At 32.5% G+C, this 19,585-nt stretch overlaps 4 protein-coding genes across 4 annotated transcripts in view; all 4 read right to left on the bottom strand.

The window, feature by feature from the left end:
- LOC137629798 (cuticle protein 7-like) lies at positions 1 to 1,520 on the bottom strand. The gene is made up of 3 exons (XM_068361442.1): positions 1,397 to 1,520; positions 606 to 701; positions 1 to 273 (listed from the first exon to the last, which is right to left on the bottom strand). The coding sequence occupies exons 1-3, from the start codon at positions 1,487 to 1,489 to the stop codon at positions 28 to 30; spliced, it is 435 nt and encodes a 144-aa protein (XP_068217543.1). The 5' UTR covers positions 1,490 to 1,520; the 3' UTR covers positions 1 to 27.
- A 3,192-nt stretch (positions 1,521 to 4,712) lies between these two features.
- On the bottom strand, positions 4,713 to 5,824 carry LOC137629376 (cuticle protein 19.8-like). Its single transcript, XM_068360628.1, has 3 exons — positions 5,813 to 5,824; positions 5,231 to 5,326; positions 4,713 to 5,094 (listed from the first exon to the last, which is right to left on the bottom strand). Exons 1-3 carry the CDS (start codon positions 5,822 to 5,824, stop codon positions 4,831 to 4,833), a joined length of 372 nt encoding a protein of 123 aa, XP_068216729.1. The 3' UTR covers positions 4,713 to 4,830.
- Positions 5,825 to 8,956: 3,132 nt separating this feature from the next.
- LOC137629375 (pro-resilin-like) lies at positions 8,957 to 16,992 on the bottom strand. Its single transcript, XM_068360627.1, has 5 exons — positions 16,870 to 16,992; positions 14,296 to 14,397; positions 13,765 to 13,995; positions 9,541 to 9,636; positions 8,957 to 9,277 (listed from the first exon to the last, which is right to left on the bottom strand). Exons 1-5 carry the CDS (start codon positions 16,990 to 16,992, stop codon positions 9,014 to 9,016), a joined length of 816 nt encoding a protein of 271 aa, XP_068216728.1. The 3' UTR covers positions 8,957 to 9,013.
- Positions 16,993 to 18,306: 1,314 nt separating this feature from the next.
- Positions 18,307 to 19,585, bottom strand: part of LOC137629801 (cuticle protein 7-like) — a 1,387-nt gene continuing 108 nt past the window's right edge. The window contains exons 2-3 of the mRNA XM_068361446.1: positions 19,097 to 19,192; positions 18,307 to 18,640 (exon numbers count right to left, since the gene is read on the bottom strand). Of these exons, the coding sequence (XP_068217547.1) occupies positions 18,395 to 18,640; positions 19,097 to 19,192 (342 nt within the window). The 3' untranslated portion in view covers positions 18,307 to 18,394. The remainder of the gene's footprint in view (positions 18,641 to 19,096; positions 19,193 to 19,585) is intronic.

The following is a 19,585-nucleotide window of genomic DNA, read 5'->3' as shown; positions in this document are numbered from 1 at the left end:
TCGTAAGCATCCTTCGTAGCCGTATCTTTAAGCGTATCCTACTTTTGGTGCAGGCTGGTACTGGGGATACTGAGCTTCACCCTGGTAGCTGACTTCGGCCAAGTATCCAGAGTCGCCGTTGACTACGTAGTCCACCTTCTGGAGGCGACCGTCGGGAAGCTGTACGTAGTAGCTTCCCTGGGTGTCGTATCCGTTACGCCCTTCCTGGTGTCCGAAGTCGTTGCCGGAATAGTCGTCCTTCACGGCGTAGTTGAAGTTGTACTGAGCTGGACCCTGGAAATTCATAATGAAATTATTTCACTTGTGAAGTTATTAGCATTAATCATGATTTAGTTTCTTTAAGTGTCCTTATTATTCTGTATATCTCAACTAATCACATCAAAACAGACCGTTTTTAAGAAGTTGATTTTTTTCAATGGGCTATTTTTCCATGTTAGAGCCCTTAGGCGTATAGTATCCTGCTTTTCCAACAAGGGTTATAGCTTAGTCGGTACTACTACTACTACTACTACTACTACTAATAATAATAATAATAATGATAATAATAATGATAACAATAATAATAATAATAATAATGATAATAATAATAATAATAATTGACTTACAGTTTGAACAGGAGCATTGTAAGATGGAGCAGGAGCATGGTAAGATGGGGCTAAGTCGGCTGATGCAGTTGCCACTGCAACCAAAAGGACGAAAAGCTGGAAAGAAATAAAATGATTTCAAGAATTGAACGAATAATCAAGTAATTATTCATATGAGGAAATAGTCCAAAGAAATGTCCTTTGAAATAGATCAGTGTTAAAGATTTGATATGATTTCCAAAAATTTATAAGATGGAGCAGGAGCATGGTAGGAAGGGACGGAGTCGGCTGAAGCTAGGGCAACAAGACCCAAAAGGAAGATTACCTGTGAATAGCAGATATCACGATCAATTATTCTATATGAAAGACTTGGGACATTAAGCTCTTTACTTTTAGTTATGAAATATGATGAAAACCTCGCTGTGCCCCTGTTAATCCTGACGGAGACCGATTACTACACAACACGCAACGATGAGATATGATGATGACTGTCAATAACATTGCTTGAACAATTTGGATAACGTAAAGTATGTAATAACTAATATATCAACTCATTTTATCTCTCCTAGTTTAACATGCATAATTATTTGACTCTCTCTGTTCTCTTCAGTATAAAATTACCCTAACTTGATAGAATTAATAATTTTTCTAAGTTAATAAAACATTAAGATTTCTTATGAAAATAAAAACGAAGAAATTACTACTTTCCACATGGTAATCTAATAAGCCCATACTTATGTATCTGTTCTAGACTATACTATAAACGAAAAATAGATTTCTAGATATTTTTCCACAACAAAAATAATCCTCACTTTAAGAGACATGTTGTTCAATAAGCTGGGCAGACGGAACTGAATGCTGTAGTTGGAAGCCCGTCGTCTTATATACAATTTAATGTAGGCCATCTGAGAACCAAAGCCACGCCTTCAACCAACCTCTCACCTGAGATAACTTCCAATACAAAAGTGCAGATGGTCATAACTTGGTTTTCCTTTGACGGAATGACGTCATCAAAAAACAGGGAATGTGAAAAATGTCAGAGAAAGACTCCTTCAATTCACGTGGTGACCTGGTCTCCTGGGTTAACCAAAGTCATACCTCAGGTGATATCTTTGGTTTGGATGTGTTCAGTATATCATTTACCATTTTCCAGTAACTTGGGTTTGTTTCTTGTATATATCGAAATGGTTTGTCCGTATGCATTTCGTTATTCCACAAAAATAATCAAACAGTTTTACTGAATTTGCAAAATATGAAATATTACAAAGGTATTAAAAGGAAAATCACGTATTTAAACAGGAGTAATTAAAGTTTACATTAGAAAAGTCGATTATCCAAAAATAAATATTAAAGATCTTTTCAGAAAAACGATAAAATAGTTTTACTGAATTTGCAAAATATGAAATATTGCAAAGGTATTAAAAGGTGAATCTTATATTTGAAAATAAATCATAATCGCCATGTTAGAAAAAAGGATTATTCCAACTAAATAATAAAGATCATGTCAGAAAAATCAAGAATTTGTAAAAAGAAATTATAAAGACTATGCCAGAAAAACCCCTTATCTACAAATAAATCATAAAGATTATGTTAAAAGAATCACCTAGTTGAAAAAACATTAATTTTTCACTATAATGAAGTGCATTCTTATATGATGTTATCTGTGAAAACGATTGTTTAAAAGCAATATACTCTTTATTTATATAAATGTATACCTTGGGACCTGACTCTTGTTTTACTGGATATTTGAGAATTATACAAAATGATCGTATGTAACACATTTGGATTCGGTTATATTGATTTAGAATCTAGACATTCTAACATACAATTGCATAATTTCAGCATATGTACAATCCCTACATATTCAACTATTCACATCTATCATATATTTAAATTTTTTTGTGTTCAATTAATTCAGACCATTTTATTCTGAATTTTTTCATGTTCTTTTACTTTATCATCTTATCATCCTCCAAAGGTCATGCATTTTCCTCAGAATTTTATCAATACTCGTGTATGATATATCCTGGAAATGGGTTAATAAGATTTGCAATTAATAAACATATAAAATTCTCTCTCTCTCTCTCTCTCTCTCTCTCTCTCTCTCTCTCTCTCTCTCTCTCTCTCTCTCTCTCTCTCTCTGTATATATATACATATATATATATATATATATATATATATATATATATATATATATATATATATATATATATATATATATATACATATGTATATATATATATATATATATATATATATATATATATATATATGTTAATATATATCTATATCTATATCTATATCTATATATATATATATATATATATATATATATATATGTATATATATATATATATATATATATATATATATATATATACTAGAAACTATATACATATATAATATTTATGCAATGATTACACCATAACCAGTGGAAAACTCACTTGGCTAACCACAATCTTTGATATATGCAAAAATTGTGAATTAAAAAAAAAAACATATTTATAGCTTTCCACTTTGTTATGTATGCGTGTTCAAAAGTATTGAGACTTTGTGAAAATTTATTAAGTTTAGACAACCAATTCTAAAACGTAGACTATAGTAAAAGCTCATTGTTTAAAAGAATCAAATTTATTCTACCCTCCCGTCTTCTATTAACGTGATCTTTTCTAATATTTGTCTAAGTACAGTTGCCTCTGTGGGAGGACTTTGCTTTGGCTTTTGGGGTGGAACATACTCCTGACTGGCTGCCCTGCCTGACATCGCTTAGATCCCTGTATCGTACGGTCATGTGATGTACCAGTCAACCACCGTACTTCCTTCCAGTATCAAGGAGTCCTGGCGCAGTTGTCAACAGTCTAAGATTTGTGAGGTGTCTATTATGATTTTAGAAGGTCTATTTTATATATGATGGCACTAGGTTTTACAATAGATAGAAACACAGATAAGTTATCAATATAGATACCCACTTATGCCCGTCTGATATACCATATCAGTGAACAGGTGTTTGTGTTTGAGCAATCCTCAAGGACTTCCTCTCTCTCCCAGCCTCAAGTTTGCTTAACTATTTCATTGCTAATATAGTTTTGGCATCCCTCACTATCCATACCACCTATTCAAGAATAAAATTAACATTTATTTCAATTACTTTGTGGGAAAACATAAACCCTGGTAACACCTCAGCTGTACTATGATCAGTTCTTTTAATGAGGCGCATTTGTACTAGCTCACACGGGTGCCATTTTAGCTTGGAAAAGTTTCCTACTAGCTGATTGGTTGGTGAATATACTTCTCACCAATCAGATAGTATAACATTTTCCGAGCTAAAAGGCACCACTGGGTGTCAGTTCAAATGCCCCCCATTAAAAAAAAAGGAGTATAGTAATCAATATTCAACATGTAACCTGTTTCACTTTTGATTGGTTGGTCAAAATACTTCTAACCAATCAGATAGTAGAAAATTTTCCGAGCTAAAAGGGCACCCCTGAGAGTCACAGCAAATGCCCCTAATTGAAAAAAAAATGAGTATAGTAATCTATATTCAACATGTAACCTGTTTCACTTTTGATTGGTTGGCCAAAATACTTCTAACCAATCAGATAGTAGAACATTTTCCGAGCTAAAAGGGCACCACTGAGAGTCAGTGCAAATGCCCCTCATTGAAAAAAAAGTGAGTAGAGTAATCAATATTCAACCTTTAAACTGTTTCACTTTTGTTAGCTCTGTTGCTATTGCTCTTGCATATCCCCTGAAGAATCATGATTTCACTTTTATTGAGGAGTCAATATTTGTTGAAAAAACATGAAATTTTTTGAAAACTAAAGGTCAAATAAAGCTTCAAAGCCACAGAAGATTTATAACTATCCATTTCCCCCTGTTTTGTTATGAATATAACCGAACTATGGATAAAACTTTATATGCTTTCTTAGCATAGGAATTATGTGGTGAATGAAGATAAGAAACCTGTGTTATTCGTGAAACTAGATTTATTAAAAGACAACAAAAACACATAAAGGCCTTATACGTATACACATGCGCATATATGCGTTACTTTTAGAAGATTTAAGTAACGAACTTGAAAAAATCATAAAATTTGATGAATAAATTTGGATACAGACAATACTAACTTTCTTACTATATTTTATTTGTGAATCGATTACATTCGAAATAAATTAGAACAGCATGACTTAGTAGGAATAAAATATCTTATAGCAGCCTTCGTAAGCATCCTTCGTAGTCGTATCTTTAAGCGTATCCTACTTTTGGTGCAGGCTGGTATCCCTGGGTTGGCTGGTACTGGGGATACTGAGCTTCACCCTGGTAGCTGACTTCGGCCAAGTATCCAGAGTCGCCGTTGACTGCGTAGTCCACCTTCTGGAGGCGACCGTCGGGAAGCTGTACGTAGTAGCTTCCCTGGGTGTCGTATCCGTTACGGCCCTCCTGGTGTCCGAAGTCGTTGCCAGAATAGTCGTCCTTCACGGCGTAGTTAAAATTGTACTGAGCTGGACCCTGGAAATTTCCAGTAGTTAGCCATCTTGATATTCTAAATAATTTTATCAAATATTTAGCATAAAGGCTGCCTTATATGATTAGAAAATTATATTTCTAAGCTTTGCTAAAATATAAAGATGGAGACACTACTCACTGCAGGGGCTGGGGCATTATAAGATGGAGCAGGAGCATGGTAGGAAGGGACGGAGTCGGCTGAAGCTAGGGCTACAAGACCCATAAGGAAGATTACCTGTGAACAGAAGATATCATTATGAAATATTATATATGAAAGACTTGAGACATTAAGCTATTTATTTTTAGGTATAAATTTTGATGAAAACCTCGTTGTGCCCCTATTAATCCTGACGGAGACCGATTACTACACAACACGCAACGATGAGATATGATGATGACTGTCAATAACTTTGCTTGAACAATTTGATAACGTAAAGTATGTAATAACTAATCTATCAACTCGTTTTATCTCTCCTAGTTTAACATGCATAATTATTTGACTCTCTCTGTTCTCTTCAGTATAAAATTGCCCTAACTTATTTGAATTAATAATTTTTCTAAGTTAATTAACCATTAAGATTTCTCGTGAAAATAAAAACGAAGAAATTACTACTTTCCACATGGTAATCTAATAAGCCCATACTTGTGTATCTGTTCTAGACTATACTATAAACGAATAATAGATTTCTAGATATTTCTCCACAACAAAAATAATCCTCACTTTAAGAGACATGGTGTTCAATAAGCTGTGCAGAAGGAACTGAATGCTCTACTTGGTAGTCCGTCCTCTTATATACAATTTAATGTAGGCCATCTGAAAACCAAAGCCACGCCTTCAACCAACCTCTCACCTGAGATAACTTCCAATACAAAATTGCAGATGGTCATAACTTGGTTTTCCTTTGACAGAATGACGTCATCAAAAAACAGGGAATGTGAAAAATGTCAGAGAAAGACTCCTTCAATTCACGTGGTGACCTGGTCTCCTGGGTTAACCAAAGTCATACCTCAGGTGATATCTTTGGTTTGGTTTCCAGTAACTTGGGTTTGTTTCGTGTATATATTGAAATGGTTTGTCCGTATGCATTTCATTATTCCCACAAAGATAATCAAACAGTTTTACTGAGTTTGCAAAATATGAAATATTATAAAGGCATTAAAAGGAAAATCACGTATTTAAACAGGAATAATTAAAGGTCATATTAGAAAAGTCGATTATCCAAAAATAAATATTAAACATCTTTTCAGAAAAACGATAAAACAGTTTTACTGAATTTGCAAAATATGAAATATTGCAAAGGTATTAAAAGGTGAATTTTATATTTAAAAATAAATCATAATCGCCATGTTAGAAAAAAGGATTATTCCAAATAAATCCTAAAGATCATATCAGAAAAATCCACAATTTGTAAAAAGAAATTATAAAGATGATGCCAGAAAAACCCCTTATCTAAAAATAAATCATAAACATTATGTTAAAAGAATCACCTAGTTGAAAAAACATTGATTTTTCACTATAATGAAGTGCATTCTTATATGATGTTATCTGTGAAAACGATCGTTTAAAAGCAATATACTCATTATTTATATAAATGTATACCTTGGGACCTGACTCTTGTTTTACTGGATATTTGAGAATTATACAAAATGATCGTATGTAACACATTTGGATTCGGTTATATTGATTTAGAATCTAGACATTCTAACATACAATTGCATAATTTCAGCATATGTACAATCCCTACATATTCGATTATTCACATCTATCATGTATTTAAATTTTTGCGTGTTCGATTCATTCAGACCTTTTTATTCTGAAATTGTTCATGTTCTTTTACTTTATCATCTTATTATCCTTCAAAGGTCATGCATTTTCCTCAGAATTTTCTTAATACTCATGTATGATATATTCTGGGAATGGTTTAATAAGATTTGCAATGAATAAACATCTAAAATTCTCTCTCTCTCTCTCTCTCTCTCTCTCTCTCTCTCTCTCTCTCTCTCTCTCTCTCTCTCTCTCTCTCTCTCTGTATATATATATATATATATATATATATATATATATATATATATATATATATAATATATATCTATCTCTCTCTCTCTCTCTCTCTCTCTCTCTCTCTCTCTCTCTCTCTCTCTCTCTCTCTCTCTCTCTCTCTCTCTCTATATATATATATATATATATATATATATATATATATATATATATATTAGAAACTATATACATATATAATATTTATGCAATGATTACACCATAACCAGTGGAAAACTCACTTGGCTAACCACAATCTTTGATATATGCAAAAATTATGAATTAAAAAAAAAAACATATTTATAGCTTTCCACTTTGTTATGTATGCGTGTTCAAAAGTATTGAGACTTTGTGAAAATTTATTAAGTTTTTGACAACCAAATCTAAAACGTAGACTATAGTAAAAGCTCATTGTTTAAACGAATAAAATTTATTCTACCCTCCCGTCTTCTATTAACGTGATCTTTTCTAATATTTGTCTAAGTACAGTTGCCTCTGTGGGAGGACTTTGCTTTGGCTTTTGGGGTGGAACATACTCCTGATTGGCTGCCCTACCTAACATCGCTTAGATCCCTGTAGCGTATGGTCATGTGATGTACCAGTCAACCACCGTACTTCCTTCCAGTATCAAGGAGTCCTGGCGAAGTTAGGTCAACAGTCTAATATTTGTAAGGTGTCTATTATGTTTTTAGAAGGTCTATTTTATATATGATGGCACTAGGTTTTACAATAGATAGAAACACAGATAAGTTATCAATATAGATACCCACTTATGCCCGTCCGATATACCATATCAGTGAACAGGTGTTTGTGTTTGAGCAATCCTCAAGGACTTCCTCTCTCTCCCAGCCTCAAGTTTGTTTAACTATTTCACTGCTAATATAGTTTTGACATCCCTCACTATCCATACCACCTATTCAAGAATAAAATTAATATTTAGTTCAATTTCTTGTGGGGGAACATAAACCCTGGTAACACCTCAGCTGTACTATGATCAGTTTTTTAATGAGGCGCATTTGTACTAGCTCACACGGGTACCCTTTTAGCTTGGAAAAGTTTCCTACTAGCTGATTGGTTGGTGAATATACTTGTCACCAATCAGATAGTAGAACATTTTCCGAGCTAAAAGGGCATCCCTGAGAGTCAGTGCAAATGCGCCTCATTAAAAAAATTAGTATAGTAATCAATTTTCAACCTGTAACCTGTTTCACTTTTGATTGGTTGGTCAAAATACTTCTAACAAATCAGATAGTAGAACATTTTCCGAGCTAAAAGGGCACCCCTGTGAGTCACTGCAAATGCCCCTCATTGAAAAAAAAAATGAGTATAGTAATCAATATTCAACCTTTAAACTGTTTCACTTTTGTTAGCTTTGTTGGTATCGCTCTTGCATATCTCCTGAAGAATCATGATTTCACTTTTATTGAGGAGTCAATATTTGTTGAAAAAGCATGAAATTTTATGAAAACTAAAGGTCAAATAAAGCTTCAAAGCCACAGAAGATTTATAATTATCCATTTTCACCTGTTTTGTTATTATGATTATAACCGAATTATGGATAAAACTTTATATGCTTTCTTAATATAGGAATTATGGTGTGAATGAAGATAAGAAACCTGTATTATTCGTGAAACTAAATTGATTAAAAGACCACAAAAACACATAAAGGTCTTATACGTATACGCATGGGCATAAATGCGTTACTTTTAGAAGATTTAAGTAACGAGCTTGAAAAAATCATAAGATTCGATGAATGAATTTGGATATAGACAATACTAACTTTCTTATTATATTTTATTTGTGAATCGATTACATTCGAAATAAATTAGAACAGCATGACTTAGTAGGAATAAAATATCTTCGTAAGCATCCTTCGTAGTCGTATCTTTAAGCGTATCCTACTTTTGGTGCAGGCTGGTATCCCTGGGTTGGCTGGTACTGGGGATACTGAGCTTCACCCTGGTAGCTGACTTCGGCCAAGTATCCAGAGTCACCGTTGACTACGTAGTCGACCTTCTGGAGGCGACCGTCGGGAAGCTGTACGTAGTAGCTTCCCTGGGTGTCGTATCCGTTACGCCCTTCCTGGTGTCCGAAGTCGTTGCCGGAATAGTCGTCCTTCACGGCGTAGTTGAAGTTGTACTGAGCTGGCCCCTGGAAATTTATAAGGAAATTATTTCACTTATGAAGTTATTAGCATTAATCATGATTTAGTTTCTTTAAGTATCCTCATTATTCTGTATAGCTCAGGTAATCACATCAAAATAGACTGTTTTTAAGAAGTTGCCTTTCCTCATTAGGCTATTTTTCCCTGTTGGAGCCCTTGGGCTTATAGCATCCTGCTTTTCCAACAAGGGTTATAGCTTAGTTGGTAATAATAATAATAATAATAATAATAATAATAATAATTGACTTACAGTTTGAGCAGGAGCATTGTAAGATGGAGCAGGAGCATGGTAAGATGGGGCTAAGTCGGCTAATGCAGTTGCCACTGCAACCAAAAGGACGAAAAGCTGGAAAGAAATAAAATGATTTCAAGAATTGAACGAATAATCAATAAATTATTAATATGAGGAAATAGTCAAAAGAAATGTCCTTTGAAATAGATCAGTGATAAACTTTTGATATGATTTCCAAAAATTTATAAGATGGAGCAGGAGCATGGTAGGAAGGGACGGAGTCGGTTGAAGCTAGGGCAACAAGACCCAAAAGGAAGATTACCTGTGAACAGAAGATATCACGATCAATTATTTTATAAGAAAGACTTGAGACATTAAGCTCTTATCTTTTAGTTATAAAATATGATGAAAACCTTCTCGTTGTACCCCTGTTAATCCCGACGGAGTCCGATTACTACACAACACGCAACGATGAGATATGATGATGACTGTCAATAACATTGCTTGAACAATTTGGATAACGTAAAGTATGTAATAACTAATTTATCAACTCGTTTTATCTCGCCTATTTTAACATGCATACTTATTTGACTCTCTCTGTTCTCTTCAGTATAAAATTGCCCTAACTCAATAGAATTAATAATTTTTTTAAGTTAATAAACCATTAAGATTTCTCATGAAAATAAAAACGAAGAAATTACTACTTTCCACATGGTAATCTAATAAGCCCATACTTGTGTATCTGTTCTAGACTATACTATAAACGAAAAATAGATTTTCTAGATATTTCTCCACAACAAAAATAATCCTCACTTTAAGAGACATGTTGTTCAATAAGCTGTGCAGAAGGAACTGAATGCTGTAGTTGGCAGTCCGTCGTCTTATATACAATTTAATGTAGGCCATCTGAAAACCAAAGCCACGCCTTCAACCAACCTCTCACCTGAGATAACTTCCAATACAAAAGTGCAGATGCTCATAATTTGGTTTTCCTTTGACGGAATGACATCATCAAAAAACAGGGAATGCGAAAAATGTCAGAGAAAGACTCCTTCAATTCACGTGGTGACCTGGTCTCCTGGGTTAACCAAAGTCATACCTCAGGTGATATCTTTGGTTTGGATGTGTTCACTATATCATTTACCATTTTCCAGTAACTTGGGTTTGTTTCTTGTATATATCGAAAAGGTTTGTCTGTATGCATTTCGTTATTCCCACAAAGATAATCAAACAGTTTTACTGAATTTGCAAAATATGAAATATTACAAAGGCATTAAAAGGAAAATCACGTATTTAAACAAATGATTAAAGGCCATATTAGAAAAGTCGAGTATCAAAAAATAAATATTAAAGATCTTTTCAGAAAAATGATAAAACACTTTTACTGAGTTTGTAAAATATGAAATATTGCAAAGGTATTAAAAGGTAAATCTCGTATTTAAAAATAAATCATAAACACCATGTTAGAAAAAAGGATTATTCCAAATAAATCATAAAGATCATGTCAGAAAAATCCAGAATTTGTAAAAAGAAATTATAAAGACTATGCCAGAAAAACCCCTTATCTAAAAATAAATCATAAAGATTATGTTAAAAGAATCACCTAGTTGAAAAAACATTGATTTTTCACTAGAATGAAGTGCATTCTTATATGATGTTATCTGTGAAAACGATTGTTTAAAAGCAATATGCTCTTTTTATGTATAAATGTATACCTTAGGACCTGACTCTTGTTTTACTGGATATTTGAGAATTATACATAATGATCGTCTGTAACACATTTGGATTCGGTTATATTGATTTAGAATCTAGACATTCTAACATACAATTGCATAATTTCAGCATATGTACAATCCCTACATATTCAACTATTCACATCTATCATATATTTAAATTTTTTTGTGTTCAATTAATTCAGACCATTTTATTCTGAATTTTTTCATGTTCTTTTACTTTATCATCTTATTATCCTCTAAAGGTCATGCATTTTCCTCAGAATTTTATCAATACTCATGTATGATATATCCTGGAAATGGGTTAATAAGATTTGCAATTAATAAACATCTAAAATTCTCTCTCTCTCTCTCTCTCTCTCTCTCTCTCTCTCTCTCTCTCTCTCTCTCTCTCTCTCTCTCTCTCTCTCTCTCTCTCTCGCTCTCTCTCTGTATATATATATATACATCTATATATATACATCTATATATATATATATATATATATATATATATATATATATATGTATATATATATATATATACATATATATATATATATATATATATATATATATATATATATATATATATGTTAATATATATCTATATCTATATCTATATCTATATATATATATATATATATATATATATATATATATATATATATATATATATATATATATTAGAAACTATATACATATATAATATTTATGCAATGATTACACCATAACCAGTGGAAAACTCACTTGGCTAACCACAATCTTTGATATATGCAAAAATTGTGAATTAAAAAAAAAACATATTTATAGCTTGCCACTTTGTTATGTATGCGTGTTCAAAAGTATTGAGACTTTGTGAAAATTTATTAAGTTTAGACAACCAATTCTAAAACGTAGACTATAGTAAAAGCTCCTTGTTTAAACGAATAAAATTTATTAACGTGATCTTTTCTAATATTTGTATAAGTACAGTTGCCTCTGTGGGAGGACTTTGCTTTGGCTTTTGGGGTGGAACATACTCCTGATTGGCTGCCCTGCCTAACATCGCTTAGATCCCTGTAGCTTATGGTCATGTGATGTACCAGTCAACCACCGTACTTCCTTCCAGTATCAAGGAGTCCTGGCGCAGTTAGGTCAACAGTCTAAGATTTGTAAGGTGTCTATTATGCTTTTAGAAGGTCTATTTTATATATGATGGCACTAGGTTTTACAATAGATAGAAACACAGATAAGTTATCGATATAGATACTCACTTATGCCCGTCTGATATACCATATCAGTGAACAGGTGTTTGTGTTTGAGCAATCCTCAACAACTTCCTCTCTCTGTTTAACTATTTCATTGCTAATATAGTTTTGACATCCCTTACTATCCATACCACCTATTCAAGACTAAGATGAACATTTAGTTCAACTCCTTGTGGGAGAACATAAATCCTTGTAACACCCCAGCTGTACTATGATCAGTTTTTTTTAATGAAGCGCATTTGTACCAGCTAATACGGGTAACCTTTTAGCTTGGAAAAGTTTCCTACTAGCTGATTGGTTAGTGAATATACTTGTCACCAATCTGATAGTAGAACATTTTCCGAGCTAAAAGGGCACCACTGGGTGTCAGTGCAAATACCCTCATTGAAAAAAAAGGAGTATAGTAATCAATATTCAACCTGTAACCTGTTTCACTCTTGACTGGTTGGTCAAAATACTTCTAACCAATCAGATAATAGAACATTTTCCAAGCTAAAAGGGCACTACTGAGAGTCAGTGCAAAAGCGCCCCATTAAAAAAACGATTATAGTTGTCAATTTTCAACATGTAACCTGTTTCACTTTTGATTGGTTGGTCAAAATACTTCTAACCAATCAGATAGTAGAATATTCTCCGAGCTAAAGAGGCACCCCTGTGAGTCACTGCAAATGCCCCTCATTGAAAAAAAATGAGTATAGTAATCAATATTCCACCTTTAAACTGTTTCACTTTTGTTAGCTTTGTTGGTATCGCTCTTGCATATCCCCTGAAGAATCATGATTTCACTTTTATTGAGGAGTCAATATTTGTTGAAAAAACATGAAATTTTATGAAAACTAAAGGTCAAATAAAGCTTCAAAGCCACAGAACATTTATAATGATCCATTTTCACCTGTTTTGTTATTATGATTATAACCGAATTAAGGATAAACCTTTATATGCTTTCTTAATATAGGAATTATGGGGTGAATGAAGATAAGAAACCTGTGTTATTCGTGAAACTAAATTGATTAAAAGACCACAAAAACACATAAAAGTCTTATACGTATATGCATGCGCATATATGCGTTACTTTTAGAAGATTTAAGTAACGAGCTTGAAAAAATCTTAAAATTCGATGAATGAATTTGGATATAGACAATACTAACTTTTTTACTATATTTTATTTGTGAATCGATTACATTCGAAATAAATTAGAACAGCATGACTTAGTAGGAATAAAATATCTTATAGCAGCCTTCGTAAGCATCCTTCGTAGTCGTATCTTTAAGCATATCCTACTTTTGGTGAAGGCTGGTACTGGGGATACTGAGCTTCACCCTGGTAGCTGACTTCGGCCAAGTAACCAGAGTCACCGTTGACTACGTAGTCCACCTTCTGGAGGCGACCGTCGGGAAGCTGTACGTAGTAACTTCCTTGGGTGTCGTATCCATTACGCCCTTCCTGGTGTCCGAAGTCGTTGCCGGAATAGTCGTCCTTCACGGCGTAGTTGAAGTTGTACTGAGCTGGACCCTGAAAGTTACAATGAAATTATTTTACTTATAAAGTTATTATCATTAACCATGATTTAGTTTCTTCAAGTATCCTTATTATTCTGTATATCTCAGGTAATCACATCAAAATAGACCCTTTTAAGAAGTTTCCTTTCCTCATTAGGTTACTTTTCCCTATTGGAGCCCTTGGGTTTATAGCATCCTGCTTTTCCAACAAGGGTTATAGCTTAGTTGGTAATAATAATAATAATAATGATAATAATAATGATAACAATAATAATAATAATAATAATAATGATAATAATAATAATTGACTTACAGTTTGAGCAGGAGCATTGTAAGATGGAGCAGGAGCATGGTAAGACGGGGCTAAGTCGGCTGATGCAGTTGCCACTGCAACCAAAAGGACAAAAAGCTGGAAAGAAATAAAATGATTTCAAGAATTGAACGAATAATCAATAAATTATTCATATGAGCAAATAGTCAAAAGAAATGTCCTTTGAAATAGATCAGTGATAAGCTTTTGATATGATTTCCAAATATTTATAAGATTGAGCAGGAGCATGGTAGGAAGGGACGGAGTCGGCTGAAGCTAGGGCAACAAGACCCAAAAGGAAGATTACCTGTGAATAGCAGATATCACGATCAATTATTCTATATGAAAGACTTGAGACATTAAGCTATTTACTTTTAGTTATGAAATATGACGAAAACCTCGCTGTTCCCCTGTTAATCCTGACGGAGACCGATTACTACACAACACGCAACGATGAAATATGATAATGACTGTCAATAATATTGCTTGAACAATTTAGATCACGTAAAGTATGTAATAACTAATCTATCAACTCGTTTTATCTCTCCTAGTTTAACATGCATAATTATTTGACTCTATCTGTTCTCTTCAGTATATAATTGCCCTAACTTATTAGAATGAATAATTTTTCTAAGTTAATAAACCATTAAGATTTCTCATGAAAATAAAAACGAAGAAATTACTACTTTCCACATGGTAATCTAATAAGCCCATACTTGTGTATCTGTTCTAGACTATACTATAAACGAAAAATAGATTTTCTAGATATTTCTCCACAACAAAAATAATCCTCACTTTAAGAGACATGGTGTTCAATAAGCTGGGCAGAAGGAACTGAATGCTCTAGTTGGTAGTCCGTCGTCTTATATACAATTTAATGTAGGCCATCTGAGAACCAAAGCCACGCCTTCAACCAACCTCTCACCTGAGATAACTTCCAATACAAAAGTGCAGATGGTCATAATTTGGTTTTCCTTTGACGGAATGACGTCATCAAAAAACAGGGAATGTGAAAAATGTCGAGAAAGACTCCTTCAATTCACGTGGTGACCTGGTCTCCTGGGTTAACCAAAGTCATACCTCAGGTGATATCTTTGGTTTGGATGCGTTCAGCATATCATTTACTATTTTCCAGTAACTTGGGTTTGTTTCTTGTATATATTGAAATGGTTTGTCCGTATGCATTTCTTTATTCCCACAAAGATAATCAAACAGTTTTACTGAATTTGCAAAATATGAAATATTACAAAGGCATTAAAAGGAAAATCACGTATTTAAACAGGAAAAATTAAAGGTCATATTAGAAAAGTCGATTATTCAAAAATAAATATTAAAGATCTTTTCAGAAAAATGATAAAATAGTTTTACTGAATTCGCTAAATATGAAATATTGCAAAGGTATTAAAAGGTAAATCTCGTATTTAAAAATAAATCATAAACACCATGTTAGAAAAAAAGGATTATGCCAAATAATTTATAAAGATCATGTCAGAAAAATCCAGAATTTTTAAAAAGAAATGATAAAGACTATGCCAGAAAAACCCGTTATCTAAAAATAAATCATAAAGATTATGTTAAAAGAATCACCTAGTTAAAAAAACATTAATTTTTTCACTATAATGAAGTGCATTCTTATATGATGTTATCTGTGAAAACGATTGTTTAAAAGCAATGTGCTCTTTATTTATATAAATGTATACCTTGGGACCTGACTCTTGTTTTACTGGATATTAGAGAATTATACAAAATAATTGCACGTTATATTACTTTAGGATCTAGACATTCTAACATACAATTGCATAATTTTATCATATATAAAATCCCTACACATCAATTTTTTACATCTATCATATCTTTAAATTTTTGTGTGTTCGATTCATTCAGACCTTTTAATTCTGAAATTTTTCATGTTCTTTTACTTTATCATCTTATTATCCTTCAAAGGTAATGCATTTTCCTCAGAATTTTCTCTATACTCATGTATGATATATTCTGGAAATGGATTAATAAGATTTGCAATGAATAAGCCTCTAAAATTCTCTTTCTTTCTCTCTCTCTCTGTATATAGTTTCTAATATATATATATATATATATATATATATATATATATATATATATATATATATATGATCATTTATTTATATTAGTAACTAAATCCATATATATGGTTTACATACATATATATATATATATATATATATATATATATATATATATATATATATATATATATATATACACACACACACATATATATATGTATATATATATATACACACACACATATATATATATATATATATATATATATACATATATTAGAAGCTATATACATAAACATGATTTATGCAATGATTATACCAGAACCCACGGAAAATTTACTTGACTAACCACAATCTTTGACATTTGTAAAAATTGTGAGTATTAAAAAATATCATATTTTCAGCTTTTCACTTTGTTATGTATGTGTGTTCAAAGCATTGAGACTTTGTAGAAATTTATTAAGTTTAGACAACCAATTCTAAAACGTAGACTATAGTAAAAGCTCATTGTTTAAACGAATAAAATGTACTCTACCCTCCCGTCTTCTATTAACGTGATCTTTTCTAATATTTGTATAAGTAGAGTTGCCTCTGTGGGAGGACTTTGCTTTGGCTTTTGGGGTGGAACATACTCCTGATTGGCTGCCCTGCCTGACATCGCTTAGATCCCTGTAGCGTATGGTCATGTGATGTACCAGTCAACCCCCGTACTTCCTTCCAGTATCAAGGAGTCCTGGCACGGTTAGGTCAACAGTCTAAGATTTGTAAGGTGTCTATTATGTTTTTAGAAGGTCTATTTTATATATGATGGCACAAGGTTCTACAAAAGATAGAAACACAGATAAGTTATCAATATAGATACCCACGTATGCCCGTCTGATATATAGTTTTGACATCCCTCACTATCCATACCACCTATTCAAGAATAAGATGAACATTTAGTTCAACTCCTTGTGGGAGAACATACAACCTTGTAACACCTCTGCTACACTATACTCAGTTTTTTAATGACGCACATATGTACTGACTCACACGGGAGCCCTTTTAGCTTGGAAAATTTTCCTACTAGCTGATTGGTTGGTTAAAATACTCCCAATCAATCCGATAGTAGAACATTTTCCGACCTAAAAGGGCACTACTGAGTGTCAGTGCAAATGCCCCTCATTAAAAAAAAAAAAAAAAAAAAAACAGTATAGTAATCAATATTCAACCTGTAACCTGTTTCACTTTTTATTGGTTGGTCAAAATACTTCTAACCAATCAGCTAGTAGAACATTTTTCGACCTAAAAGGGCACCACTGAGTGTCAGTGCAAATGCCCCTCATTAAAAAAACGAGTATAGTAATCAATATTCAACCTTTAACCTGTTTCACTCTTGATTGGTTGGTCAAAATACCTCTAATCAATCAGATAATAAAACATTTTCCGAGCTAAAAGGGCACCACTGAGAGTCAGTGCAAATGCCTCTCATTGAGAAAAAAATGAGTATAGTAATCAATATTCAACCTTTAAACTGTTTCACTTTTGTTAGCTTTGTTGGTATCGCTCTTGCATATCCCCTGAAGAATCATGATTTCACTTTTATTGAGATGTCAATATTTGTTGAAAAAACATGAAATTTTATGAAAACTAAAAGTCAAATAAAGCTTCAAAGCTACAGAAGATTTATAATTATCCATTTTCTCCTGTTTTGTTATTATGATTATAACCGAATTAAGGATAAACCTTTATATACTTTCTTAATATAGGAATTATGTGGTGAATATAGATAGGAAACCTGTGTTATTCGTGAAACTAGATTTATTAAAAGACAACAAAAACACATAAAGGCCTTATACGTATACGCATACGCATATATGCGTTACTTTTAGAAGATTTAAGTAACGAGCTTGAAAAAAGTCATAAAATTCGATGAATGAATTTGGAAACAGACAATACTAACTTTCTTACTATATTTTATTTGTGAATCGATTACATTCGAAATAAATTAGAACAGCGTGACTTAGTAGGAATAAAATATCTTATAGCAGCCTTCGTAAGCATCCTTCGTAGTCGTATCTTTAAGCGTATCCTACTTTTGGTGCAGGCTGGTACTGGGGATACTGAGCTTCACCCTGGTAGCTGACTTCGGCCAAGTAGCCAGAGTCACCGTTGACTACGTAGTCCACCTTCTGGAGGCGACCGTCGGGAAGCTGTACGTAGTAGCTTCCCTGGGTGTCGTACCCATTACGCCCTTCCTGGTGTCCGAAGTCGTTGCCGGAATAGTCGTCCTTCACGGCGTAGTTGAAGTTGTACTGAGCTGGACCCTGGAAGTTTATAAGGAAATTATTTCACTTTATAAAGTTATTGTACTTAATTTAGTTTCTTTAAGTATCCTTATTATTCTGTTACTTTTTTTTAGAATGATTTATTGTTAATTTGTTCTCATCATTTATTTATTTCCTTATTTCCTTTCCTCACTGGGCTATTTTTCCCTGTTGGAGCCCGTGGGCTTATAGCATCTTGCTTTTCAAACTAGGGTTGTAGCTTGGATAATAATAATAATAATAATAATAATAATAATAATAATAATAATAATAATATATCTCAGGTAATCACATCAAAATAGACCCTTTTTAAGAAGTTTCCTTTCCTCATTAGGCTATTTTCCCTGTTGGAACCCTTGGGCTTATAGTATCCTGCTTTTCCAACAAGAGTTATAGCTTAGTCGGTACTAATAATAATAATAATAATAATAATAATAATAATAATAATTGACTTACAGTTTGAACAGGAGCATTGTAAGATGGAGCAGGAGCATGGTAAGATGGGGCTAAGTCGGCTGATGCTGTTGCCACAGCAACCAAAAGGACGAAAAGCTGGAAAGAAATAAAATTATTTCAAGAATTGAACGAATAATCAATAAATTATTTATATGAGGAAATAGTCCTAAGAAATGTCCTTTGAAATAGATCAGTGTTAAAGTTTTGATATGATTTCCAAAAATATAATTTTTTTAATTAGGTCATTTATGATCAACTATTTCAATTAAAAAAGAAAGAATAGTCATTAGCTGATATACATATTAGATGATAAAATTATTATCTAATGGTCTTACATTTCCAAAGAATTAATTCAAATTATATAAGAACCTTATATGTTTCTATTGTTTCTTTTTAGATACAATGTATACCATTTATTTTAAACAAAACAAAAGCTTAATTGACCATTAGGAATTAATTTCGGTCACATTACTTCATGTTATAAAGTAT

This window comes from Palaemon carinicauda, chromosome 37 (genome assembly GCF_036898095.1).
Source record: "Palaemon carinicauda isolate YSFRI2023 chromosome 37, ASM3689809v2, whole genome shotgun sequence".
Taxonomy (NCBI): domain Eukaryota; kingdom Metazoa; phylum Arthropoda; class Malacostraca; order Decapoda; family Palaemonidae; genus Palaemon; species Palaemon carinicauda.
This window is presented reverse-complemented; position numbering and strand designations above follow the sequence as displayed.